General features: G+C 58.9%; 3 protein-coding genes across 6 annotated transcripts; all 3 read right to left on the bottom strand.

Moving 5' to 3' along the window:
* Positions 1-825: 825 nt before the first annotated feature.
* NUDT18 (nudix hydrolase 18) lies at positions 826-3,390 on the bottom strand. The gene is made up of 3 exons (XM_007962372.3): positions 3,083-3,390; positions 2,082-2,295; positions 826-1,846 (listed from the first exon to the last, which is right to left on the bottom strand). The coding sequence occupies exons 1-3, from the start codon at positions 3,242-3,244 to the stop codon at positions 1,251-1,253; spliced, it is 972 nt and encodes a 323-aa protein (XP_007960563.3). The 5' UTR covers positions 3,245-3,390; the 3' UTR covers positions 826-1,250.
* Positions 3,391-8,615: 5,225 nt separating this feature from the next.
* Positions 8,616-24,357, bottom strand: HR (HR lysine demethylase and nuclear receptor corepressor). Of its 4 annotated transcripts, none has more exons than XM_037983695.2 (19): positions 24,247-24,357; positions 22,392-23,038; positions 20,870-21,662; positions 19,423-19,573; positions 19,152-19,345; positions 17,482-17,646; positions 16,623-16,712; positions 16,336-16,451; positions 15,448-15,529; positions 14,902-15,065; positions 14,553-14,795; positions 14,180-14,345; positions 13,942-14,011; positions 13,597-13,727; positions 13,337-13,456; positions 13,120-13,235; positions 11,079-11,243; positions 10,504-10,632; positions 8,616-9,975 (listed from the first exon to the last, which is right to left on the bottom strand). In XM_037983695.2, the coding sequence occupies exons 2-19, from the start codon at positions 22,995-22,997 to the stop codon at positions 9,913-9,915; spliced, it is 3,564 nt and encodes a 1,187-aa protein (XP_037839623.2). In that variant the 5' UTR covers positions 22,998-23,038; positions 24,247-24,357; the 3' UTR covers positions 8,616-9,912. The 4 variants fall into 4 exon arrangements, with proteins under 4 accessions (XP_037839623.2, XP_037839621.2, XP_007960055.2 ...); XM_037983693.2 differs by having other exon boundaries at positions 17,482-17,649; XM_007961864.3 differs by lacking the exon at positions 11,079-11,243.
* A 61-nt stretch (positions 24,358-24,418) lies between these two features.
* On the bottom strand, positions 24,419-24,523 carry HRURF (HR upstream open reading frame). The gene has a single exon (XM_073017983.1). The coding sequence runs from the start codon at positions 24,521-24,523 to the stop codon at positions 24,419-24,421; it is 105 nt and encodes a 34-aa protein (XP_072874084.1).
* Positions 24,524-25,097: the final 574 nt, after the last annotated feature.

Consider the following 25,097-nt stretch of genomic DNA (forward strand, 5'->3'; position numbering starts at 1 on the left):
CTTCAAGCGATCCTCTTGCCTTCAAGCGGTCCTCCTGCCTCAGCCTCCCAAGGCACTGGGATTACAGGTGTGAGCCACCGTGCCTGGCCAAAGTTTTTTTTTTTTTTTGAGACAGTCTGCCCAGGCTGGAGCTCAGCTCACTGCAACCTCTGCTTCTGCGGTTCAAGTGATTCTCCTGCCTCAGCCTCCTAAGTATCTTGGATTACAGGCATCTGCCAACATGCCCGGCTAATTTTTTGTATTTTTAGTAGAGATGGGGTTTTGCCATGTTGGCCAGGCTGGTCTCGAACTCCTGACCTCAAGTGATCCACCTGCATCAGCCTACCAAAAAGTGTTGGGATTACAGGCGTGAGCCACTGTGCCTGGCCACTTATTAAAAAAAAAAAAAAAAAAAAAAAAAATTCCTACCGTGATTCAGCCAGGCTGAGGGGAAATGAAAAAAAGGTTTGGTCTGGTGTGGGCTGAAGCTGTGAAAAGGCAGAGGCAGGAGAGCCGGGGGAGGGGTCTGTGCCAGGGAGGCTCAAGGAGAGAGCAGAGGCAGCACCTGCAGCCCGTCCCACGTGAAGTTCCTCTGGGGCCACCCGCTGCCCAACCCTTGGGAGGACTCAGAGCTGTGTTTCATTAGGAATGGGTCCCCTCAGAGTCACCTCCCAGGCCAGCAGGCCAGCTGGAAGGAGCCCCAGGGGCCATGCTGGACAGCAGACTGGCCCACACTGTCAGTGCACTGGGAAAGGCATGGGCAGCTGTGGGTAACACGAGGGGAACAGCAGCTCTTGGACAGGAATCCCCAACACTTGCTCCCCACAGAGACGTTTAGGCAGGGAGGCAAGGTAAGTAACACCTCTTTACTCAGCAAGGGGCTCCTCCCTCGGGACACCTTCCCCAGTGCCCCCCCAGGCTCCAAGGGCCTGGAAGGATCAGGATGCAGGCCTTTCCCAAGGAGGGCACAGAACATGAGGAGATGCCACTGGTGGTGCAGAAGGCTCCCCGTCCCCCTGGGGAGAGGTGTCAGTGTGCCTTCAGGGTTGTCAGGTCCTGAGCTTTGGACTCCTTGCTTGGTTAAAGGCACTGTCCCTTGTGCAATGTAGAGGAATGCTGCTCAAAGCATCTCTCCTGGGAACCAGGAGAGCTGCCCCTGCTCCCAATGCAACAAGATCCCTGATCGCCAGCCTCTTGCCTCCCTCAGAGGGAGACATGTCTGCACTGGAGGGAGCATGGCTGCTTAGCTCCTTGTCACCTCCTCCACCTCCCTATCTGTTCACTGGGACAACAGAGGATCCCTGAAGCCGCTTGAGGAGCTGGCTTTGCAGGTCCTCCTCCGTCACCTTCCACCAAAAGAAGTTCTCACCCCGAATCTTTGGGGGTTCATCCTGGATCCCTGGGCTCCGAAAAGCCACGGTCACCAGCACATTCAGACAGATGCCATCACTGTGATCTCGGCCCAGGTGCTGCAGTCCAAGCAACCCCTTGATCTCCACCACCAAGTGGTGCAGGGTCAGACACTCCTGCAGCAACCGTAGGATGGCCATCTTCATGCCACCCCTCTGCTCCACAGGGTCGAGGCCACAGGCAGTGACAGGCAAGTGAGGTATCCCCACTGTGCCCACCAACACCCACACTGTCTGGGCGCTGGTAAAGGTGACCACGAGCCGCTGGCAGACCAGGTCACAGGGTAGCTCTTGCGGCAGAATGAGAGGGTGCCTGGCTTGCTGGCGATACTGGGCGGCTAGCTCAACCAGGTGCAGGATGTCATGGGCTCGCAGCGGAGTGGGCAGGGAGCTCCGTGGGTACCAGGCAGCCTGCAGGGACTCCGCATCGGCCTCCTTGGAAGTCTTGAGAATTCCACCTGGGGGAAATGTGGGGGATGGGGCAGGGACAGGCTGTGTGGAGAGAAGTGCAGGTGTAGCAGTCAACAGACATCCCTGACCCAGAAGAGAGGCCCCCAGCCCAAAGGCTGGAATCTGCCCATGCCAGGCTGTGCCAGTCATAACAGGACTGGCTGTGGAGGGGCTCACCTCACCGAGGAGCTGGGGGAAAGGTGTCAACTGGCCCTGTTCACACTGCCTCCAGGTGGGCCATACCTGTGGGGCGAGCGAGGAACACGAAGCGGACCCAGGAGGGGCCCCGTTCCTCCACGGACAGCAGTGTCTCGGGCTCACAGTGCAGCCCCGCCTCCTCCTTCACCTCCCGCTGCAGCGCCTCCACGATGGTCTCCCCCGGCTCCATTCTCCCCGCAGGCAGGTACCACGACCCCCGGCACTCCCTCTTGGCCTCCTGGATCAGTAGCACCTCATCCTGAGGGGACAGAGGATCCTCACTTCCTGCCACAGCCTTCCCTTCCCTGGGGACCAGGGGACACCTCAAACACAGTCGCCCGAGACTCCCCTCTGGGTGGACACCCTTAATCCGGCTAGCGCTCCAGGAGACCTGCCCTCGTGTCGCTGGGGGCTGCAGCCCTCTCCTCCCTGCAATTCGTCCCTCTCTGGATTTAAGAAGACTTCCATTTCAGGAAGGGCTGAGATTCCTGGAAGCTGCTTCAGGGGCTGGAGATGAGGTCCCAGAGTGAGGGTCACCATGTGTCTTGCACTGATTTGCGTCTGTACATGTCACTGTGTATCTCTCGCTTCCAACGGCGTGGTTTACAAACTGTGATGGGTCCTCACACTGGGGTCTGGCTTTGAAACACGACCCCCCACCTCCACTCTGTACAACCCTGCCCTATGGCCCTGGCCCCTTCTAGTTGTCATTACATCGCCTACTACAGGGATCAGCACCAAAGGCCTGAGGGTAAACACGAATTGAGCCACTGCTACCCGGGGGACCCTGGGCATTCCGCTAGACTCTGGGGAAGGGAAGGAATGAGCCCTAGTGGGATGAGACAAACAGGCCCCGGGCCTCAGTTTCCTCTTCTGCACATCGGGACGAACGCAGGACACAGATGCGAGTGGGAGTGGGAGTGCTTTGCAAAACTGGGGAGCGCCACGCACACGGCAGCGCTGGCTGTGGCCGTTGGGTCTTCTGTCCCCACCTGGGCTGGCTGCGCGCTCCCGAGGCCCGGCGGGCCCGGCGGGCGGCCGCTCACCTGCTCGCTGAGGAACACGGCCAGCACCACGTAGCACACGTTCTTCCGCAGCCGCACGGGCACCGGCGGCTCCCCGGCCGGCGCCGAGTCGCAGCTCTGCACGCTCGGCCCCTGGCCCGCCAGCACGGCAGCCAGCGCTCCCGTCAGGCCCTCCGAGGCCATCGGGTACCCCGGGGGGCGGCGGCCTGAGTACTCGCAGACTGGCTGAGCCGAGCCGCGGGCGAGCGTGGGCTCCGGCGCCCTCTCCCAGTCCCTGCGGCAGCAGGCCTGTCCCGCACGAGAACGCGGAAGCGCACGCGAACGCGGAAGCGCACGCGAGCCCTGGCCGCTGATAGGCTGCGCGGCGTCGCGGCCTGCCCGGATTGGCCGGCCCGTGGCAGTCTCCAAAGGGGCGGGGCCACCCGGGGCCGCCGGGCAACTGGGTGGGCGCCGGGCCGGAGCTCGGAGGACCCCGCCCGGGTTCTGCCGCCTATCAGTCCCGCGCGCTCAGGACGTCTCCCAGCCGCCCCCGACTCGCCTACTCCCCGAGCGCGCACTGGTCTGCAGGAGCTCCGACCGTGACGTCATCCTTCCTGCAGGGCGCGTTGCGACGCAGGGGTAGGCGACTATGACGCAACAAGCCCGGTGACGTCACGGAGGCCCGGGGCCGTCCCTTGGACCCACTGCCCAGCTGTTGCCGTGAACACACGATGGCATTGCCGGAGTTGATCATCTCCCAAATAACTTTCTTCTCACTGCATTCAAGAGTAATAAATGTCACGGGGCCTGTGGGGAAGGGGACATAAACCCCTGCCTTTAAGGAGATTCTGTTGTAGTTGGAGAGAGAGACGGAGTCCTAGATGAGGAGTCAGCTGAGGGTTCGAGACTAAGTGCTAAATGCTTGGTTTGGGCAGGAAGAGTGACAGGCGCTGGGAGGAGGGAGGGGAAGGGCTGGGGATGGCGGGAAGGGTCCGGGGCTGAGAGAGGGCTGCCGTCAGCCGGCCCATCCTCATCAGTGTCCCTCTGGCCACCGCATTTCCCACGCAGCTCAAGGCCCTCTCCGCTGCAGATGGTGCGCCCGGGGAGGGCGGGGGTGGGGCCCCGCTCCTCCATCCTTGTCGTCACCCTCCCACCTAGCGTGCAGGACCTGGCGCGTGGAGAGCAGGGTGGGGGTTGTTGTGGCGAGCGCCTGCTCCTCTCCCAGCTCGGCCTTTCCTCCTTCACCCCCCCCCTCAGAACTGGAAGACAAGGCCAGCTGGAAGGGATCTGCGAAGCAGGCCGTCTGGCTCCTCACCCGGCAGAGGCCACCCCTTTCTTCTCCCTCGGCTGGTTTTCTGTGCCTCCCTGCTTGATGGTGTGGACAAAGCTCAGGACCTGGAGCCAGATGGCCAGCCGCTGCTGGCTGGCTTGCTCTGTGCTCCTGGGTGAGCTGTGAGCCTCAATTTTCTTATTTGTAGAGTAGGGTCATAACAATTATTGTTTTACAGGGATGTTTGGAAGGCACGACAATCGGAGAGGAGCTGTGTGGATTGTCCAGTACTGGGCACCGTCCCCAGGCAGCCCACCGACCCTCAGGGGTGGGCCCTCTCCACCACAGCTCTTCTTGCTACAACACACAAGGCCCGCCCTCATGAAATGTGCCTTTTGTTACCCCCTAGAGACAGGGTTTCACTCTGTTGCTCAGGTTGGAGGTGCGGTGGCATGATCACAGATCCTGCTACAGCCTTGATCTCTTGGGTTTAAGCCGTCCTCCTGCCCCAGACTCCTGAGTAGCTGGGGCTGCAGGTGTGCACCACCATGCCCGGCTAAATTTTTAATTTTTAATCTTTATTTCTTTGTAGAAACAAGGGTCTTGCTATATTGTCCAGGCTGGTCTTGAACTCCTGGCCTCACTGATCCTCCTGCCTTGGCCTCCCAAAGTTCTGTGGTTGCAGGCATGAGCCACCATGCCTGGTGAAATGTGCCTGTAGAGCTGCCTTAGAATTGGACTGAGGAACTTCAACGCAGGATGTGTTTCTTTAGACTCCTCTCACCTGCTGATACCACAGGCTTCCTGGAGGCAGGGCCCCGTGTTAGGCTGTGGGATATCCCTACAAGGCTCATGAATTTTGAGGCACTTGCTGAACGCAGCTGGGCCAAGCCCTATCCTGGACCTCTCACCTCCCAAATAACTGCAGGCACAGGACCCCAGGACTGCAGAGCAACTTATCAACATATTTGCTCTGTGTGTGTGTGTGTGTGTGTGTGTGTCTTGTGCATGCCCGCACATGTGTGAATCCCTCAGTTTTCCCACCTGTGAAGTGGGGGCAGGTTGGTCCCAGACTCCTGTCTGCCTCGCAGGGATGATTTGAGAGAGTGAGATCATGTCTGGGCAGGGCTCTGGGAGCTTCAGAGGCAGCCTAAGGTAAACAACAGAAAGCCTCACTGCCCAGAGAGCAGAGACCGCAGCAAACCATGGCTCCATGCCTCCCATTATCCCCGGTGGGGGGAAGCCCTCCCCAAAAGCCCCTTGTAAACTGGGAAGGGAGTGCTGAGACAACAGAGAGGCAGGCGTTCCCAAGGCCTTGGGAGAGAACAGCAGCCAGACAGAGGCTGGAGAGGCGCCGACACAAGGGAGGCAGCTGAGGGAGGACGGGAGGCTGGATAGGAACCACCAGGGTCCCCATCAAGTCAACTGTGTGTCCTCCAGTCCCAGAGAGGGAAGAACCCTGGCTAGTGTGGTGGGCCACACAGCATGGTGAATGGGAGTAGCCTAATGCTCCCAGCACCAATGGGAGCCAAGCCGGAGCCAGCCATTTCAGGGCATGTGTGTGTATGTGCCGGGGGTGAGCGGGGGGAAGCACATGAGCAGGAAGGCCTGGGTAGGTGGCCATGGGGATGGGGACAGGGACAGGGGCAGGCAGGGCAAGGTTGTATCAGGGCGTCTGTGATGCTAGAGTCATGGACAGAGCAACAAGACCTGTGTCTTGACAAGGTAGGAAGGTAAGGAGGGCAGGAGCCCAAGCTACAGTGGGAGAGGGAGGGCTGGCCACAGGCTAGCTCTCTGAGGGACCCTGGGGATGCCACATCTACCCTCCAGGCCGTCTGTCAAATGCAGGCATGGTTGGATCCTGGAACAGAAAAAGGGCATTCGTGAAAAAACTGGTAAAATCCCGGTGAGGCCTGTTGCTTTGTTAGTAGTGTGGTATCAATATTAATTTCGTAGTTTTGATCAAGGCACCATGGTTATGTAAGATGTTCACAATAGGGGAGGCTGGGTGAAGGATAATTGGGAACTTCCTGTGCTATCTTTGTGACTCAGCTGTAAATCTAAAATTATTTCAAAATAAAAAGCCTGAGCATGTATATTCAGGGCAACTTGAATCTATGCTCCTGGGTAAAAAGGGAAAAAAAAAGTCTAAGAATTTTATCAGAGAAAAAGGAAAGAAGGCATTGGATATGCAACCCTGCGCTCACTTCCAGCTTGGCTGGTTGTATGTCTGGGATTTCTGAGCGCCAGAGGGGCTGCAGCAGAGCACGGCTGGTAAACCCTGTGAGCAGCAGAGGCCCAAGGGTCTCTGTGAGGAACAGTGCCACCGAGTGCCCCACGAGGAGTCTCAGGCTCAGTCCCTACCTGGCCTGGCTGCATTCTCAGGAACAATGCTGGGACAAATGAACATTGATTCACTTCTGTTTACAAAGAGACTAAATATATCCTCAAGGGCATTGTGACCCACCTGGAAGGACAAAGGGGGTCTTTTGGGGAAGACAGAGGCTCAGTGATGCACTGTCCCCAACCCTAATGGGTAAAATTCAGAGAACCGTCTTCCCACAGGAACGACCCCAGATTTGGGGTTCTGAGGTGACATCAGGACATGACTACAGAAGATGAAGTGAGGCATGGTGGATCATGCTTGTAATCCCAGAACTTTGGGAGGCCAAGGTGGGCAGATTGCTTGAGCCCAGGAGTTCGAGACCAGCCTGGGCAGTGTGGCAAGACCCTGTCTCTACGAAAACTACCAAAATTAGTCAGGCATGGTGGCACGCACCTGTAGTCCCATCTATTCAGGAGGCTGAGGTGGGAGGATGGCATGAGTCCGGGAGGCAGAGGTTGCAGTGAGCTGAGATTGCGTCACTGCATTCCAGCCTGGGTGACGGAGTGAGACCCTGTCTCAAACAAAAGATGAAACGTAGGTAGGAATGGGTCATTCAGGACCATTTGGAACATGATCAGCTATAAAATAAAGCACATACATTGGAAGAAGAAGGACAGACAGGAGGGCAAACCTGTCTTTAAATTCCACTAAGAGTTAAGACTATAATGTATACAAGGTGGCTTGACTCAGAAAACTTCGTTCAAATCCCGTTCTGCCACTAAAATTGCTATATGACCTTGGGTAATTTACTTAATTGTAGTTTGCCTATTTCTTTTTTTTTTTTTTTTTTTTTTTTGAGACAGAGTCTCGCTCTGTCACCCAGGCTGGAGTGCAGTGGCCGGATCTCAGCTCACTGCAAGCTCCACCTCCCGGGTTCACGCCATTCTCCTGCTGCAGCCTCCCGAGTAGCTGGGACCACAGGCACCCGCCACCTCGCCCGGCTAGTGTTTTGTATTTTTTTAGTAGAGACGGGATTTCACCGGGTTAGCCGGGGTGGTCTCAATCTCCTGACCTCATGATCCACCTGGCTCGGCCTCCCAAAGTGCTGGGATTACAGGCTTGAGCCACTGTGCCCGGCTAGTTTGCCTACTTCTTCTTCTGTAAAATGGAAATAAATCCTATCTGTCTGAAAATCATAACGGATTAACTGAAATCATTTTAATGAAAGGGGTGAAATGGGATTAATAATAATAATTATTATTATTATTATTTTAGAGACAGGGTCTTGCTCTGTCCCCCAGGCTGGAGTGCAGTGGCATGATCTCAGGTCATTGCAATCTCCACCTCCCAGGTTCAAGCGATTCTTCTGCCTCAGCCTCTGGAGTAGCTGGGATTACAGGCACCTGCCACCATGCCCGGCTAATTTTTTTTTTTTTTTTTTTTTTTTGGTATTTTAGTAGAGACAGGGTTTCACCATGTTGGCCAGGCTGGTCTTGAACTCCTGACCTCAAGTGATCCACCTGCCTCTGCCTCCCAAAGTGCTAGGATTACAGGGGTGAACCACCTCGCCTGGCCAGATGAGATCAATTAAATGAAAACAATAGCAAAGTAAACGTAGAGTTCTCAGTTTTTTCTTTTCTCCTCTTTATCCCATAAAAAAATGAAAATAACTGAGGTCTCCAAACAATGAAGAAAGCCCTGCTTTTTTTTTTTTAAATAAAGGATGATTTTGTAAATCATGGCAAAGCTGCTTAATGGAATATAAGCAGTCATTTAAAATGAAGGTTAGAAACACAGAAAATGATTATGATATGGTGTTGAAAGAAAGAAACCAAGGACAAAACAGCAATCCAGCCATGTGTACAGCAAATCCTTGGGGAAAGCACTGGGAGGGAATACACCAAAATATTCATAGTTGGAGGTGTGTAATGATAGGCTTGAAGGTGACTTTCTTATTTTCTAAATGTTCTGAAAGTATATTACACTTATAATAAAAAAAAAAACCTTTATTTAATAAAAAAAATTCCCCAAACCACAGCAGGAACAATTAGGTATGACAAGAGTGGGAGTGTTTCTCTTTGTAGGGCTGAGATACACAAGGGAAGCCGCAGAGGGCAGAGTGCCACCGGAAGGCTGCAGGTGTGGAGGGGGGACAAGGAGGGGTCGGCTGTCTGAAGCAGTCAGGCTCAGTCCCAGGGTGGCTGGGCCTGGCGTCGGTCACGGCCACCAAGGGCAGACAGGTGGGGCAAGGGCTCCTCTGGGCCACACTTCTGGATCTTCAGGTCAAGGTAGACGGGAGAGACGGGGCAGCCTGGAGCTTGCTGGGTGGAGTAGGGCTCCAGAGCCTCTGCACAGGGAGGTCACCTCGTGGCTGTGCCCCAGGACTCTGCCTTGCCTGCTGTTGCACTAAGGAGCATCTTTGGGGAATAGCCCTCCACCCCACCCAAAGGTTCCTCAGTGGGAGGCAAGGACCCAGGCCCTGCAGGAAGGAGGAAGAGCAGGCAGTGGTGTCCTGTCCCTCAGGCCCCAGCTCCGGGCTTCCCTACTCCATTTGCCTCTACTCTAGGGCAGATTTCCATGTCCCCCTCCCTCCCTCCCTGGACCATGTGGCCTGCAGGGGCAGGGCCAACCACACTGGCAGCAGTCACAAAACAACAGACTTTAATGGAAATCATGAAGGAGGGAAGCGGGCGGACCTGGAAGGGGCTGAGTGACATCGCCCATGCCACTCCCTCAGCCAAGCCTGAGCAGCTCCTGATGTCACCCTCTCCTCACACTCCCCAGATCTTTTGGCAGGAGGGCGGAGGGTCAGGGACCCCTTGTTCAGCATGCTTGCAGTGAGCCCAGTGGGGATGCGGTGGTAGAAGCGGAGCTGGGGCAGTAGAGCAGGCTCAGCAGGAGTGAGCAGCAGGCGGAGGTGTTGCTTAAGCCAGAATGATTCCCAAGGTCCCCCAAGGAAGGGCTGTTTGTCTCCTGGGTCAGGGAGGAGTGGGGGTTGGAGGAAGTCAATCGACCCCAATGCAGGCCTGGTACCATGGAGAGGGGCACAGGGTGGGGGAGGTGCCAGCCTGAGAAGGACAGGTGTGAGCTAGGTGGCACTGTGGTTGTTGGCTTAAGGGGGAGGGGAACAGGGTGCCCTGCTTGTGCCCGGAGTGGTGCTTGTGGGGTTGACCAGAAATCCTCAAGTCCCCTAGCGTCATTCCCTGCTAAAGTTGTACCTGGGCTGAGCACCTGGTCTACCTGTCCCCACCCCGACCCCAAACACCCAGCATCCCTCTATTTGGCCTCCTGCAATGTCCCCACGGCCACCTTCACTGCTTGGAACACAGCCCAGTCCATCTAGGAAAAAGAGAAAGGACAAAGCATTTTCAGCCACATTCCTGGACCCCCCACTGTCCCCCACCCTGCTTAAAAGGAATACTCTGGCCAGGTGCAGTGGCTCACACCTGTAATCCCAGCACTTTGGGAGGCGGAAGTGGGTAGATCATTTGAGGTCAGGAGTTCGAGACCAGTCTGGCCAACATGGTGAAACCCCACCTCTACTAAAAATTAAAAAAAATTAAAAAAAAAATTAGCCAGATGTGGTGGTGGGCGCCTGTAATCCCAGCTACTTGGGAGACTGAGGCCAGAGAATCGCTTGAACCCAGGAGGCGGAGGTTGCAGGGAGCTCCACTCCAGCCTGGGCAACAGAGCAAGACTCCATCTCAAAAAACAAAATGAAACAAAATAAAAAGAATACTCTGCCCCTGCACAGGGTAACTGCATGCTTGGCACAGGGTGGGATCTGCTATGTCCACCGAAGCTGTGGCACAGGGAGGTGGGAGGCTTGGGCAGCACACCCAGCCTGCTGGCCCACATCCCACTCACCTGGGCATAAAGCAGGCGGCAGTCAGGGGGAAGGCTGGATCCCTGGTGGCAGAGCTGAGCAGAGAGGGCAGAGGTCTCAGGGGAGAGGAAGTGCTGAGTGACGCTGACTGTGCTCACCAGGCCCTGCACCTGTGTCGGGGGAAACATGGACAGTGAGGCTCAAGATCACACATCCTCTCCCTGTCCCCCTGGTCCCTGAGGTTCGCTTCCTCTAATGACACCCACTCCCGACCCCTAGCTCTCAGAGAGCAGATTCCTGGATGCACCACTGGACACCTCAAAGGCTGGGCCAAAACCGGGTCTCAGGACTGCCAGAGAGACCCCGAAGTCTCCCCGCGAGCCCCCTGACATCAGCACGCCCAGGAAAACAGGAGTGGACTCTGGCGCCAGTCCCAGTTGGGCTCAGTGTCTTCAAGGCCTCTTGGCTCCCCTGTTTTCTCTTCCCCACAGCAGTGTGCGGCTCCCTGCCCTGCCTGGCTCTTGGGTATTGAGGTGATGTTGGATGCCTGCAGCCTTGATCGGGTCGCTCCTGCCATCCTGATCTCCCCGCAGAGCCCCTGCCCGCCGGGAAGCACCTGGTGGGGAGCCCCTGCAGGCACCAGCACGGCCTCTCCGGGGGCCTGGAGCAGGGTCCAGCAGCTCACGCCCCACTCCTCCCGCAGGCGCCGCCGCAGCCCTGCGTCCAGGTAGCAGCTGCCTGGGGCGCCAGGCTCCAGGGCGCCTGCCCCGGCCGGGCACACCTCAAAGAAGAGAAGGGGGAATGAGCAAGATGGGGAGGGAAGGGCAGGGCTGCAGGAGGATGGGACATGGACTTTCCAGAGGCCAGAGGTGGAGAAAAGAGCTGAAGGGTCAAGTCTTGAAGGGCCGGCAGGGAGGGTATGGTTGGGTTTGTTTGGGGCTGGGGCAGCTCAGGTTGGCAGAACACACATTTGGCTGGAAGGAGCTTAGAAGGAAGGGGTTCAAGGCCCTACAGGTGGGCAGACTGAATCCCTGCTTTTCTGGGGCTGGAGACCTTTAACAGCCTCTGTGACCTCAGCCCCTCTGCTCCCTCTCTCAATGGTGCCCCTTTCTGCAAAGCCAAGGGAGACGTCCTGCATAATCCCAGTTCATAAACTGACTACCAGGACTTCTTACTCTGGAATGGCCAGAATTGTGTGCTAAGTGGGTGGGTGAGCAGGGAGCTGTATGTCCCTGGGGAGACAACTCAAAGCGTTCATCAGGGTCTCCCTAAGATTCTGGACGCGGAAAAGGGAAGGACCACTGTGAGGCTGTGAGTGCCAGCGGGTGAACAGGCTTTCGGGCCAGGCCCAGGTCTCTGCAGCAGCCACAGCTACGGGGACCTCACAAGCCCAACCAGAGCAGGGAGCTCTCTGGGCAGGCAGGGACTCGCGGAGGCCAGAGGTGCCTAGGGAACATGTGCAAAGGGGACGCCGGCATCATGCTCCAACCCGCCACCAGCCCAATCCACCCCCTTCGGCAAGGACCTCAGCCATTGCCCCTAGGCTTAGGGCTGCAAGATGGGGCCATCAGGGAAGGGAAGGCTAGTGAAGCCGATGGGACCCTAGAGGAGTCCCGGTTGGGTGCCAAGATTCCCTTGCCCTTGGAGATTCAGGTCCATCCTGGAGCTGAGCAGTGTTTCCCAGGCCACCCAGGGAGATTGTGCCCCTCAGCCCTGCCCCGTGAGTCACTGGGTTGGGCCGTGGGGACTGCCCACGGCCAGCCACACCCAGCCCGGAAGAGGCCATCTGTGTGTGGAGGTGTGCTCCCCTCTGCATGTCCCAGCATCTGTGTGTGCATCTACACGTGTGTATGCCTGTGGGCAGGAGGGGTGCACACCATGCTGGCCTCTGCAAGTCTCTGTGTGTGTGCTTTGGCAAGGGGTGACACTAGGTGGAAGTCTTTTCCCCAGGATAATGAGGGCCCAGCTGGACTTGGGAACCACGGGGTTGCCCTTGCTTTACCCCTGGACTCTCCTCTCCTGCGCCTCAAGCTTCTTGCCTCCAGCCCACCCCATCACTTTCCCCTTCCCTGGCTCCTTACCTGACCCATCTCTCTTTCTACTTCCCTCAGCCCCCTTCCTTGCTAGCCCCTCCAGGAGCATCTCCTCCAGGCAGTCTCCCCTAACAAGATGCAAATACCAAAAGAGGGGCAGCAGGACGGAGTCTCAGAAGGGAGGGAAGGCTGCCTGCCTCCAGGAGTAGCACAGAGTAGTGACCTGGGGCCATGACAGACAGAAGCTCAGATCCCAGCCCTGCCACTAAGCCTCGGTGTTCTCATTTGCCAATGGGAAAGGAGCAGTACCTGCCTCATGGGGCAGGGGACTGAGACAGGTAACAGATATTACGCCTAAGGCCCTGGTACCACGTCCAGCCTCAGGTAGCTGGTGCTGTCATTTCATCATCAGGTCCAGGCTGTCCTGCCACAACCCCCTGCCACTTCTCTGAGCCCCATGGCAGAACTCTGGGTCCCCTCTGCCTTCTCTGCACCTGTCTGTGCGAGTTGGTCTGTGCAGCTCACCTGAGGGCACGGGGTGGGGAGCGAGCACACTAGGGTGGGACTGGACGAGCTTCTAGGGCTGAGCAGGGGGAAGGGTAGGGCTCCCAGCTGCCTCCTCACCATCTGGAGAAAGCGGCGGATGCGCTGGGCGTCCTGTGCCCGGAACACGTGCCACACAGTGCTGACCTGGCTGCCCGGAGACCAGAGCCCCTCCCCGTCCAGGCCTGAAAGGAAGTCTGAGGAGGAAAGAGCACTCAGGCAGGCCCTGGGCTGGTGGCAACAGACACTCGCCTCTGTATCTTGTCCCTGCTCCTCCTGCCTCTGGCCGAGGACCTACCTTTCTGTACCCGGTGCCAGGCAGGCAGTGGTGCCTCGGCGTGCACCAGGATGCTGACCAGGTCAGCCACCTCCACACAGAGGTTCTTGGTCCCCAGGTGTCCCTGGTGCGGGGTCACACCTGCATGGCAATAGAGAAAGAACAGTTAGAAATGGAATCAGAGAAGTACTTCAAGCCCCAGGGCCCTGGCACAGATGCTCGTGTGCCCTGAGATGACAGGCACGGGAGTAGGGACTGAGCAGGAGTGGAGGGACACTCACCATAGGCTGCCCAGAGTTGGGGCTCCAGTGGACGCAGGACAAGGCCAGGTGGGAGGTAGGAAGCCAGGTTGAGTTTTCCATGGTGGGCGCAGTACACCGGGAGTGGCAGGCTGGCAGCTAGGTTCTCCACCCTATGGGGCGAGGGGGTCATGCCCAGCAGGTCCAACCCGTGCACCAGAGACCCCATCAAGGCCCTCCCACTGCCAGGGTAACTCCCAGAGGGCAAACATGAGAGTACCAGGGGCCACAGGGTGGCGGTGGGGGGCAGAGGAGGAGGGGAGGGCTGAACCAGGTGGGGCCTGCAGTGGCTGGGGAGGTAGGGCTGGCCCTTGGTGACATACACACCTGCTGGTGTCCTCATCCCCCAGAGCTCGATGCAGCAGGAGGACAGAGCCCTCGTCTGACTTTGGGCGAACTACAGGAGGAGATAGAACGGCCATTGGCCTCCTCGTCTCCAAAGCCCCTGCCCCAGCAGCAGCAACCCCTGCTTCCAGCCCCTCAGGGTTACTCTGGGACTCCTCTGCCACCCGGTCCCTAGGGCTTGGGCTCCCAGCTCCCTCTCCCCTGTGTCGGGGACACTTACGTTCAGGCCAGGAGAAGCCCTCCCAGAATGCTGTGCTGCCCAGGCTGGTGGGCTGGGGAGGCCTGAGGGGACTCAGCGCCTGCACCTGGCCTCCAAGCGCCCCAAGAGCTTCTGTCCCCCACAGGTTGCCCTGCAATGTCCTTTGGATCCCTGACACCAACACAGGCTGTGGTGGGAAAGGAAGGAGGCCATGAGGAGAATGGCCAGGGTGCCCGCCGTGGCCAGGCAAGGGTGTGTTGTAAGGGCAGTGAACAGCTCAGGGACAGCCCTCTTGCTCCTTCTGAGCCATTCGGTCTGTCTGAGCCTAGGGACCAAGGCCCCAAGGGGCAGGTGGGGTGGCCAGGGCTGGGAGGGGAGGGGCAGAGCGCCTCACCTGGCCCTGCCTCCAGTGCTCCTGGAAGAGGTGGAAGCCACGCCGAGGCCGAGGCCGGGGCTCCTGCAGCCACAGCAAAGCCCCCGGGGGAGGCAGTCGGGGCCGCACTGGAGAGAGAGGCAGGCCCAGGCTCTTGCGCAAGCCCGGGCCAGCTCGAAGCCCCGGCCCCAGGGCTTTCTCCTGGATCTTCCGTTCCACCACCTGTGCGATAATGCTGTCCAGGATGTTGGTGATGCGGTCGTCCTGCAGGAAGGGGCACAGTGGCTTAGGACCCGCTGGGCCCCACAGGGAGGGCAGGCCCAGCCTCTAGTCCCCTGGCTCCTAGCCCTCCCTCCATGCCCTCACTCACACTGGGCAGGGCCGGAGTGACGGGGGCGAAGGCCATATGTATTCGCTCATGGCCCAAGCAGAGTTTGACCGCAGTAGAAGCCAGCAGTTCACAGAGAGAAGGACAAGGCAGGGGCGCTTGGCCAGCACGGTCCTCTGCTGGGGTCTCAGTGGAATCAGGGGTCTCTGTTGGGGGGAAGATGGTGGGAGGCTTCGCATTTGGTCCTTCCCCTTCCCCTTGAGGCCCTCTTGCCCATGCTGCTCTTCCCTCTCTTCCTGGCTGAGCCCACTCTCTCCCCAGCCAGCATCCCCCACCACAGCTCTGCACTGGGTCTCCCCACGCTACTGCCTTTCCTGCTGGCAGCTCCAGAGCCTCTAAAAAGAGGGGTTCAGGGGGGGTCTGGCCAAAGAAGGTGTTCGGAGGCGTGTCCTGAGGGGAGTGGTGGAGATTATTGGGGGTGAGAGGGTTGCTAAATCCCTGGAGACTTCTGCTGGCTGTCCCCTCCTGCCTCAAACTCTGGCCCAGCCTCCCTCCTGCACAGGCCGAGGGGCAAGAGGAGCCGCTCACCCTCTTTGATGCTCTTGGTCCTGTGGGTGTCGCCATTGCACGAAGGTTGTGGAGTTGGGGTCATTTTCTGTGTCAATTCCTTCTGTTAAACCCATCCACCACCCCCCAATCCAACCAGAGATTTTAAAATGGCAGACACAGTTCAACACAACCCACAAGAATGAACAGCGGACTCTTGTCAGCCCTAAAATCGTGTTTATAGGAGCAAAATGCTATAGGATATAACATTAGGTGGAAAAAAGTTGCTCATAGACTTCTACCTATGGTAGGGTCTATAGTCTACTAAAATAGACAAATGGCTGGAAAGAAATATGTCAAAACTAATGGTGGCATTAAAGTCACCATCATTTTCTTCCTTATACTTGTCTGTATTTTCCAAATTTTCCACAGTGGGTATACAACACAGTGTCTGGCACCCAAAACGCATTCAATGAACGATTTATTTTGAATGGATGACTTTTATAATAAGAACATGAACTTCATAAAAACTTTGCAAAATGCACATTGAGCGCCTGCTAGGTGTTAGGCGCCGGGGATACTGAGAAGGCAGGCCAACACTCCAGCCAAAGGAACCCATGGCCTGGGGACCGGGCCATACCAACAAGCACCTCTAGCGTGATGTGGCAAGCGCTGAACTAGAATATGCACAGAGTAGGGCAGATATGCTCCAGGAAGGCAGGGGGTGAGGACCTCTAGGGTGTGGGGGTGGGAGGGGCCAGCGCTCAAGATCGTGCATGGCTTCTGATCCCCAAGGTGGGAATTAGCCTGATTCCACAGGCTTCTCTATTGCTCTTCATCCCCACCAAAAAAACAAAAGGGGCCAAACCCCTGCAAAGCTCAGTCATTTGCAGGCATGATACCCAACCGGTGGCATGCCCTGGGTCTTACCTGCTGGCCTGCATCCCCGGGGGCCCACACCCGGGCATCAGCTTGGCAGGGGCAGTGCCCCCGGATATCAAACTTGACCCAGACCTGGTGCATTGCAGTGCTCAGCTCTGCCAAAGCTGGGGGTGGAGGTGGGCAGGAGAGGGAGGTTGGTGGTGAGTGTAGACCAACAGGCAGCTTGGCCTTGCCAAGCAGAAGGGCATGGCACTGGGGGGAGGGATAATCAGACAGGAAGCTGGTCTCTCTCAGGACCCAACCTCTGCACGCCCCACCCCTCCAAGATGGCTCACCCTGGCTGGAGACAAACTGGGTCAGCATCAGGGAACAGGCAGCGTGCCCAGCCTCCTGCGTGCACTCCTCCGTGGACTGCTCCTGAGAGCCTGTGGGGCAGGAAGGGAAAAGCTGCAGGTCCAGAAATCAAGGTAATCACAGGTTAAGGTCAGAGAAGGTCAGGACATGATATCTAAATCAGGGGACTCAATAGTCCATAAAACTCGTGCTTTCTGGGAAACCTGGGTCACATAGAGACACAGCACTCTTTGCTTGTAGAATGCACAGCCTTTAACATGCTGAGATGCTTTGCAAGCCCTTAGGCTAAACATGTGGAAGACAATGTTCTAAAATGTATCTGACCGTGGAGCTCCTTTCGGTCATTCCTATTGGAACACAGGGAAATTTCAAGCTCTCCCATGGCCATCTTGAGCCAAGGGGGAGAAAGCTGAGAACCATGAAAAGAACAGGACGAAATCAGAAGACCTGAGTCTAAGTCCTGGCTGCAACACTTTACTAACTGTGTGACCTCAGACAAGTCACTTATCCTCTGAGTTTTTCTTATCTGGAAAACAAAAGCAATAATACCCACTTCACAGTGTTACAGCAGGTTTTAAAAGGTGCCGGCTGAACAGAGTGGGAGACACCAAGTGGGCACATTCGTCTTTGTTTAAGGGTGGTCAAGGGCGCAGGCATGGTCCTCTGATCTGCAGAGAGGGGAAGTCTGCTCTAAGGGCATTGAGCCACTGTGGCTGAGGCTGGGGCTGCGCAGGGAGTAGGGGGCTTTTTGGGGAGAGGCAGTCAACGAATGACCACAGGCTTGCAGCTGTCCCCCTGAGGGCTCCATCCTGCCCTCCCACCCCCAGCTCCTCTCCCTACCTGCTTTCTCCCTGGCCCGCCCAGCGCCTGCCACACGACCGCAGGCCACACACAGCCGGTGGCTGCAACGGGGACATCGCCAGTGGGTGTTGAAGAGTCCGTGGTGGCAACGGCTGCAGCAGCGTGGAATGCCTGGGTTGTCCTCTGTCACGGCTGGCCCTTGGCCTGCTGACCACGGAGAGAACAGGGTCAGAGGGTGAAGGCAACAGGCCCCAATGGAAGGCTTCATGTGGCAAGGATCCAGGCAGGGGCAGGAGAAGCAGGGAGCAGCTTCCATGGAGGGGCCCCCCGGGGAAGGGAGACAAGCCCCTCGACAGCTACCCACTGCTTACTCCTCAGCCCTGTCAAGAGCCTCCCTGCAGAAACCATCCTGTCCAGCAAAGCTTTCCAGGGATAGTGGAGGCCTCAGCTCCACCATTCCTGCCCCACACCCAGCCCTGCCCCAGGGACTTCCCCACTGGCCCTGAATTACTAATCCACACCACTTCTAGCACATTCTTTCCTCCACCTCCTTCCCTCCAAGCCGTATGTGCTACCAGAAATGGTAACCATGCCCAGGTGTCATTTCCTCCAGGAGACTTTGTTGTCGTCATTTTGAGATAGGGTCTCACTCTGTCACCTAGGCTGGAATGCAGTGGTGTGATTACAGCTCACGGCAGTCTCCATCTCCTGGGCTCAAGTGATCCTCCCACCTTGGCCTCCCAAAGTGCTGGGATTACAGGCGTGAGCCACTGCACCCAGCCAGGAGTGGGGTTTTCTAAGAGCCAAGTATCAGACTAAGCCATTGTTGGTAGGTAGAAAAGGTGCCACTGAGTACAGTTCAACAAACACCTTGCCTTGGGGTACAGGGGACTCAGAGATGGTCAGGACTTGGCCCTGCCTCACGGTGCACACATTCTGGGTAGGGAGATGTACCCATAAATATGGCAATGACCGTGGCACCATGAGGCGGGTGCTGGAGGAAAATGCCAGGGAAGGGTGAGGATGGGAATGCGGGGGAGCTTCCCAAGAGGGCCCCAGAGGATGAGTAAGTTTTCATTCACCAGGTAGAAAGGGAGGAGCAGGGCATTCCAGACACTGGGACAGCCAGTGCCAAAGCCTGAGGGGATGACAAGCTCCAGGGAGCCGGGAAAGGAAGGATGGGTGGCGTGTGTGCTGGGAACCCAGGCTGGGAGTGGCAGGAGCCAACAGGGAGCAGGGAGCTGGCTGAAGATGCACCAAGGGGCCTGGCCTGTCTGAGGCAAGAGGGAGCCCCAGGGGTCTCCACCCAAAAACTGACCGGCAGCCCAGGGCTGTGTGCTTACGAGGAACTCCATCTGCTGCAGAAAGGCGACCAGAGGGAGCGCCGGCAGCCAGAGGGACCTTAGCCCAGGTCCTGCCAGCCCTCCAGGCCCAGGAGCTTCGCCTGACCCCCAACCCCTCAGGAGCTCCCCCACCTCCCAGTGCCTTGCAGATACTTGGCACTCATTCTTGTTTTCCCAGCAAGCCCAAAAACTCCCAGAGAACTGGGCTGTACCCAGTTTGACACCTTCCTGATGTCCCCACCCAGGCCAGGAGCTCTTCCGAGGTTGCCTTAGGTCTAGGAGCTGGCAGTGTGGGTGGGGTCAGGGGAGGGACATCTGAGGCTCCCCCTACAGAGACCCCATGCAGACCCAGGAGGTCCTGTTCACCTTCCCGCTGGGCCCAGGCCAGGGCTTCCCGCTCTCTCCGCAGCAGGCGGCACAGTCGGTCCCCTAGACCACTGAGCAGGTGCTTGGCGAGGCCTGTGCTGAGCCTGCCATCAGGGCCGGACCCTGGGCTTTCCTCAGAGCTGGAGTTGGCGGCTGTGTCTTCCTCCTGCTGCGGTTCCCCTCCCAGAGGTGATCTGGAGAGAGGGCAGAGGGAGATGAGGAGGGAGCCCTGGCGGGAGGGCACTGGAGGCATCCAGGGGCAACGGCTCACCTCCGCACTTGCTGAAAGTGGCCGGCGGGCCCTCCTCCCTCTCCAGCTGCCTGAGCACAACTTTGGCATTGAGCCAGTTTTGCAGGGAGAGCCAGGCATGGTATGTCCTGAAGTCCTGGGTCCTGGAGACTGGCCTGGCCATCTCGGGGTCCTGAGGGGACAATGCGGAGGTCAGGAGTCTGGGCTTCCTGGGCTGCTGAGAACCCCATCCCAGCCTTAGCGCCCACCCCGTCCACACTCAGAGCCAGCCCAGTTCCTCGCCCCAGGCCTCTGAAGCTTAATTCAGAACCAGCAAGAGTGGACCAGGCAGCTGGAAGGCTCGCACGCCAGGCTGAGCAGGGAGTCTGAGGATGCCCTGACACGGACCAGCAGCCGAGCGAAGAGGTTGTCTGTGTGTTGAGCCCAAGGCTTTGGGCAGCTGGGGCGATCGTCCTGACACACATGCAGGATCCAGTCAGTGTAGACTTTGGATAGCTCCACTGAAGGCTTAGTGATACGGCTGGCTGTGTGACATGAGGAGACAATCCCAAAGTGGACGGAGGGCGCCGGAAGGTGAGAAGGCCGGAGAGTTTCGACACAGGCCACAGGTGCAGTAACCCAAGAAGGCGAAGGGGCCAACTTCCCAGCCAGGGCAGAGGCCTGGGAGGGCACACACAGGCCCATGCCAGGTGCAGGGGCATTTGAACAAGGCCATGGAGAGTCCTGATCCACACCCAGCCGTCCAGGAAGCTGAAAAACTGAAGTGATCCTGAAGAACTGAGGCTGAGGCCGGCAGTGCCAGGGCCCTCCGTGGAGGGCACAGTGTAGCAGAGGACTCCAGGGTGCGCCCAGAGCCCTAACACTGGCAGAGTCCAAACTGAATATCCATTTCCCTCTGGCCAAGAGAGCAGCCGTTCCTGGGGCAGGACAAGGGATCCTTCAGGAGAAGCAATCCCCAAACAGGGATTTGTGGCACAAGCAGTCATCGCAGTGAACATTTACGGAGTGTTCACTGGGTGCCAGGAATTCTTCCAAACCCTTGCTATGAATTATTCTAGCATTTAACTTTTGCAGTAGTCTTCCTGAGGTAGGTGCCATCTTCATCCCTATTTTATAGATGAAGTAACTGAGGCCCAGAGAGGTGAAGTTGCTCATCCTAGGCCACACAGCTACCAATCAGCAAAGTCAGGGACGAGGTGCTCTAGCTCCAGAGCCGTGCTCTGAACCACGTCATTATACTGCTACCAACACACCAGGGCTTGGGAGGAGACAGAGATAGAAGCTACTTGCTGGAAGGCTCTGGCCTGGAGATGCTGAGGAACTCCCAGAGAGCCATTGCGATCCAGGTGGGAGGCTAACCACTGGCTGTGGTCCATTCATAAAGCCTACGGACCCCGCCCCATGCGAAGCCCCAGCCCCGGCTGCCCCCCTCCCACGCAGGGCCTGCAGCCCCTCCCGGCCCCCTTACCTCTCTGGTCATCATGCTGTCCCGAGTCTGCCTCCTTGTTCCCTATCGATGTGTCCCGTACCTCCTGCCAACCCCCAGCCCCCTGTTCTGCAGTGCCTGGGAAAGGGTCCGGTGGCCGCTTGGGGGCTGGGCTGCCCACTGCTCCTTGGATCTCGGGGCTGCCTGCCCTTTTGAGGGCCCGGAGCTGAGCAACCGGCCTCTCCTCGGCCTCAGGGCAGCCGCGTGGACATTCAAACTGCTCCGAGTGCCGTGTGAGCCATGTCTTCTTCAGTTTGGTGTGGTGGCTGGGGGGGCAGGCCCTGGGGCCAGAGGCTTTGTTCACTTCCTCGCTGGGTTCGCTGGCTCCACTGGCACCCCCCTCCAGGCCCTCCTGGCACTTCCCACAAGGGCCAAGACCCCCATCTTTAATGGGTGGATAGGATGAGCAGCAGCCCCGCTGGGTGATAGGCGGCTCGGGAGAGGGGCACCTTGGTGTGGCTGGTGGCCCCAGCTGGTACCCAATGCTCCCACCGCTTGGTCCAGCCCAGACGTTGCCAAGAGTATGAACGAGGCCTGGGGGATAAGCGGGCCAGGGGGTCCGGGGCACAGTGTCTGGCTGCCCCAGGAAGAGTGGGCAAGGATTCTGCTGACAGCCAGCTGCCATCTCTCCATCCCTCTGGTGCGGTGAAGGACGTTCGGCCTCACCGGCTCTCTGCAGGTGCCCACCAGGGTTTAAACCCAACAACCCAGGTTCCGCAGCTGCCAAGGGCTCTTTTGCCAACCTGAGAATGCTTGGATCCTTGTGGTAAAAGCCCTAAAGAGGGGAGAAAGTGTTACGCCTGGGCTGACTTGGGCTCCCCGTGCCTAAATGTATGGGCAGAACTGACAAGCAAGAAGGAAGGGGAGAATACTGAAGCCCTCACATTCTGATTAATAAATGGCACTGCCCTAGGTCTCTGGAGTGCCTCCGACACTGTCCTGGCAACCCCCACCTCCTCCCCCAGGATTTCTCAGACTTCCTCACAAGGAAGTCTAAGAACTAAAGGGTGAATGCCTGGCACAGCCAAAGGGCATCCAGGGTCTGTTTGGGCCGTTTGGTGTCCTGTGCCATACTGAGTTTTAAGTGTTTTAAAATCTCATCCCTGGGAGTGGGAGTCATCTATGGGGGAGGTACCCTAGACACGGGCCATGGGGTCCCCTGCACATCCCACTCTCAGATAGAGGGGCCTTGTCTGCCTGCCCATCTCCTCCCAGGACAAGCCACACATTCCAAGGCTACAGTTCCCAGGACCTTATCCTAGGCAGACAATGGGTGAGTCAGTGGCTGCAATGACCTGAGGGCAGGGGAGGCCTAGAGAGATGGAGCTGCTCAGGGAAGGGCTTGCTTGGAGTTGACTGTGGGGCCTGGGACAGCTCCAAGCTGATAGACCCCTCTACCTCGGTGTTGCCTTCTCTTTTCATCACAGTGGAAGGGCAGCTTGGGGACCACCGAGCCACTTTGCAAGGCCAGAGCCACAGGTACCCTCTCTGCCCCTGCACTCACCTTGCTGCCTAAGCTGAAGGCAGAGGGCACTTTGGGCTGGCCTCTGGAGTGTACCCAGGGGTGTGGGGCCAGGGGCCAGTCACGTGGACGCTCTGGGGGCAGGCCAGACACTAGGTAGGGTGGCAAGCAGGTGGGCACCCAGAAGGGAGCTCGCTCCAGGATCTTGGTCTCCAGAAGGAAAGGGCAGTGCCAGGGCCGGAAGGCCACAGGGTCACTCTTGAGATGGCCACCACTATTCTCAGGCATCAGGGGGCCACAGCGAGGTGGGCACGCTGGCCCGCAGAATGCCAGCGGATGGGTAAGCATGGCCTCCTTCCAGCGCAGTCCCTCTTTGCTGCCCAGCCAGTTGACCTTCCTCTCCCCATTCTGGGGGCCCTCGCCCTCCACAAGTGGGAGCGTGTCCTTGGGGCCCTGGGGGAAGCCAGGGGGAAGCCAGGAGTCTGGGGTGCTTGGGATACCCCCCCAAAAGGGAGCAGGCTCTCCCAGGCACAGCGGCCCACGGTGCAGGCCATCTCGAGGCGGGCTGCTGGGCTCCTGTCTGACGATGCCGTTCTCTGGGGCCGTCTTCTCCCAGGTGCCCTTCAGGAAGCTGGGCGAACTCTCCATCACTCTCCTGCCCTCATGGGGCTCTCCCAGAGGGGGGGTCCCTGGAGCATAACCATCAAAGCATGAGCTTCTGGGGCACATTCCCCAAGCACCTTACTGCCTGGCACAGAGTGGGCACTGCCCTGGCAGCACCGCGGCAGCTCAAACCAGTAAGGCAAGTGCCAGCCCACAACTGGGCACCGTGCTGCCTCTCCACATGCAGCCAGACGCATCTTGTTCCTCCAGTATGGGGATATCATCCCTTCCCCAAATTCCACCTAGGCCAGTGCCCCTCAGCGGAGGCTGCCATCGCTAGTAGGGCATGTCCTGGCCTCACGGAGCTAGGAATCTGCTCGGGACCCATGAGGCAGGACAGAAAGTGGAAGGCCCTGAACGAGGAAAAAGGCAGGATCCTGAGCCTGACTCTGTCCTATGCTGCATGGCCCCGGGTAAGTCATGTCACTCCTCTGGGCCTCAGTGTGCCCTTGAGGGTTGGGTCGTCTCAGAGGATTCTTCTCATCCTGCAATCAGTGGTTTTGGGGGTGCTGCCAGCCCAACCCTAGCCTACAGCCCCAGCCAGGTTTGTAGCCGTGGGAAGTGCAGGCCTGGCAGGCTGCAGTCACTGGGGAAAGCTGCCAGCCAGGGCCGCTGGCTGTGTCTCTCTCTACACCTGGGCGGCCCTGAGTCAGCCTCTTCCCAGAGCCCTGCAGTTTCTCGGCTTCTCAAGCAGAGTCCCAGGACAACTGCAGGGGGCTAGGAACCCCGCCCTGGCCCCCAGCGGGAAGAACGCGCCGGCACAGGGGAGGGGGATTAAGAAGCCTCAGCTGGATGGGTCAAGTTGCCCTAGCCCCGCCAGCAGTGCCAGGGCAGCCTCCACCGCCGCTGGAAACTTCAGCTTGGCGGGGAGGGGAGAGGGAAGGAGGCGGGGAAAGCGGGCTGGGCCCCAGAGAGAGGCAAGGGAGGGAAAATTGAACGTGCGTACAAGGGACCAGGATGACAGGTGGCACTAGAGCGGCAGCGCTCTCTTGGCGCGGTCCCCTCGGCCAGCGCGACGAAGCCCCAGGCAGGAGGTGACGGCGCAGTGGCAGAGGGCGCCCAGGTTTTCTGGAGCCACGGCTCCGCCGTGGTCTGGCCGCGTCGGGCATCCTAACTTTCAGGTGTCAGAATGGGTGGCCCAGCCCAGAGGGGCACGGGAAGTACGGGCACCGAAGGCTCGGCTCAGAAATCCCCCGCCATGAGTGTCCCCAGATGGCGCGCTCCTGGTGCTTACCTGGGCTTCACCGGCCGGTCGCAGCGCAAGCGGTGGCGGTCGTCGTGGCCAGCACCGGGCGCCTGCTCCCCATGGGCCAGCTCCGGGGCCTCCCGGCCGGCGGGCGAGGATGCGTTCTCCCGCTCTGCTCAGCGCGCTCGCGCTCTCCTTTCCCCGGGGCGGCGGGGGCGCTCTAGGGCCGCAGGTTGGAGGGGTCGGACTCCGGGATCTGCAGGATGCGGCACACCGCGCGGATCGGCCGCACCAGCTTCTGGGCCGAGGCCGTGGGTTGCGCCATGGGACGCCGAGACTCCGTGCTGCGCCGCGGGGAGGGCCGGGCCGGGGCTGGGGAGCGGGTGCCCCCGGAGGGAGAGAAGGCGCCGGGCCGGGGGGAACACGCGCCCCGGGTCGGAGATGGCCGAGTGGGGGGGAAAGGCCGAGGGGCCGGGGGAGGGGGTCGTGCCTGGATGGGGGTGCCGATCCTGGGACCCAGGAGAGAGGCACCAGCGAGGGCGCAGTACCGCGCAGCGCGGCTAATGGAGGTAGAGCGCGGCGGAGAGCGCAGCAGGACCTCTGATCGCCATCGCCAGACGCGCAACTGAGAGTGGGGAAGCTGCTCCGCCGGTTTCCTCCTCCAGCACCCTGCGGGAAACAGGAGCCCGTGATTCGGCGGCCGCGCCTGGGCCTGCCCCCTCCCGGGCCCCGGGGGCTTCCGCCAACGCCCCGGCGATGCCACCGGCTGCGCACGGGGAGAATGAGCCCTTTGTTCCCCCTCCCCCCCGCCGCACCCGGGCGCCTGCCGAGAGAGGCTCCCCCGGGGCAGCGTGCCAGCTTCCCAGCCGCCCCACCCTCCCGTGGGCCCAGCCCCGGAG

This window comes from Chlorocebus sabaeus, chromosome 8 (genome assembly GCF_047675955.1).
Source record: "Chlorocebus sabaeus isolate Y175 chromosome 8, mChlSab1.0.hap1, whole genome shotgun sequence".
NCBI lineage: Eukaryota > Metazoa > Chordata > Mammalia > Primates > Cercopithecidae > Chlorocebus > Chlorocebus sabaeus.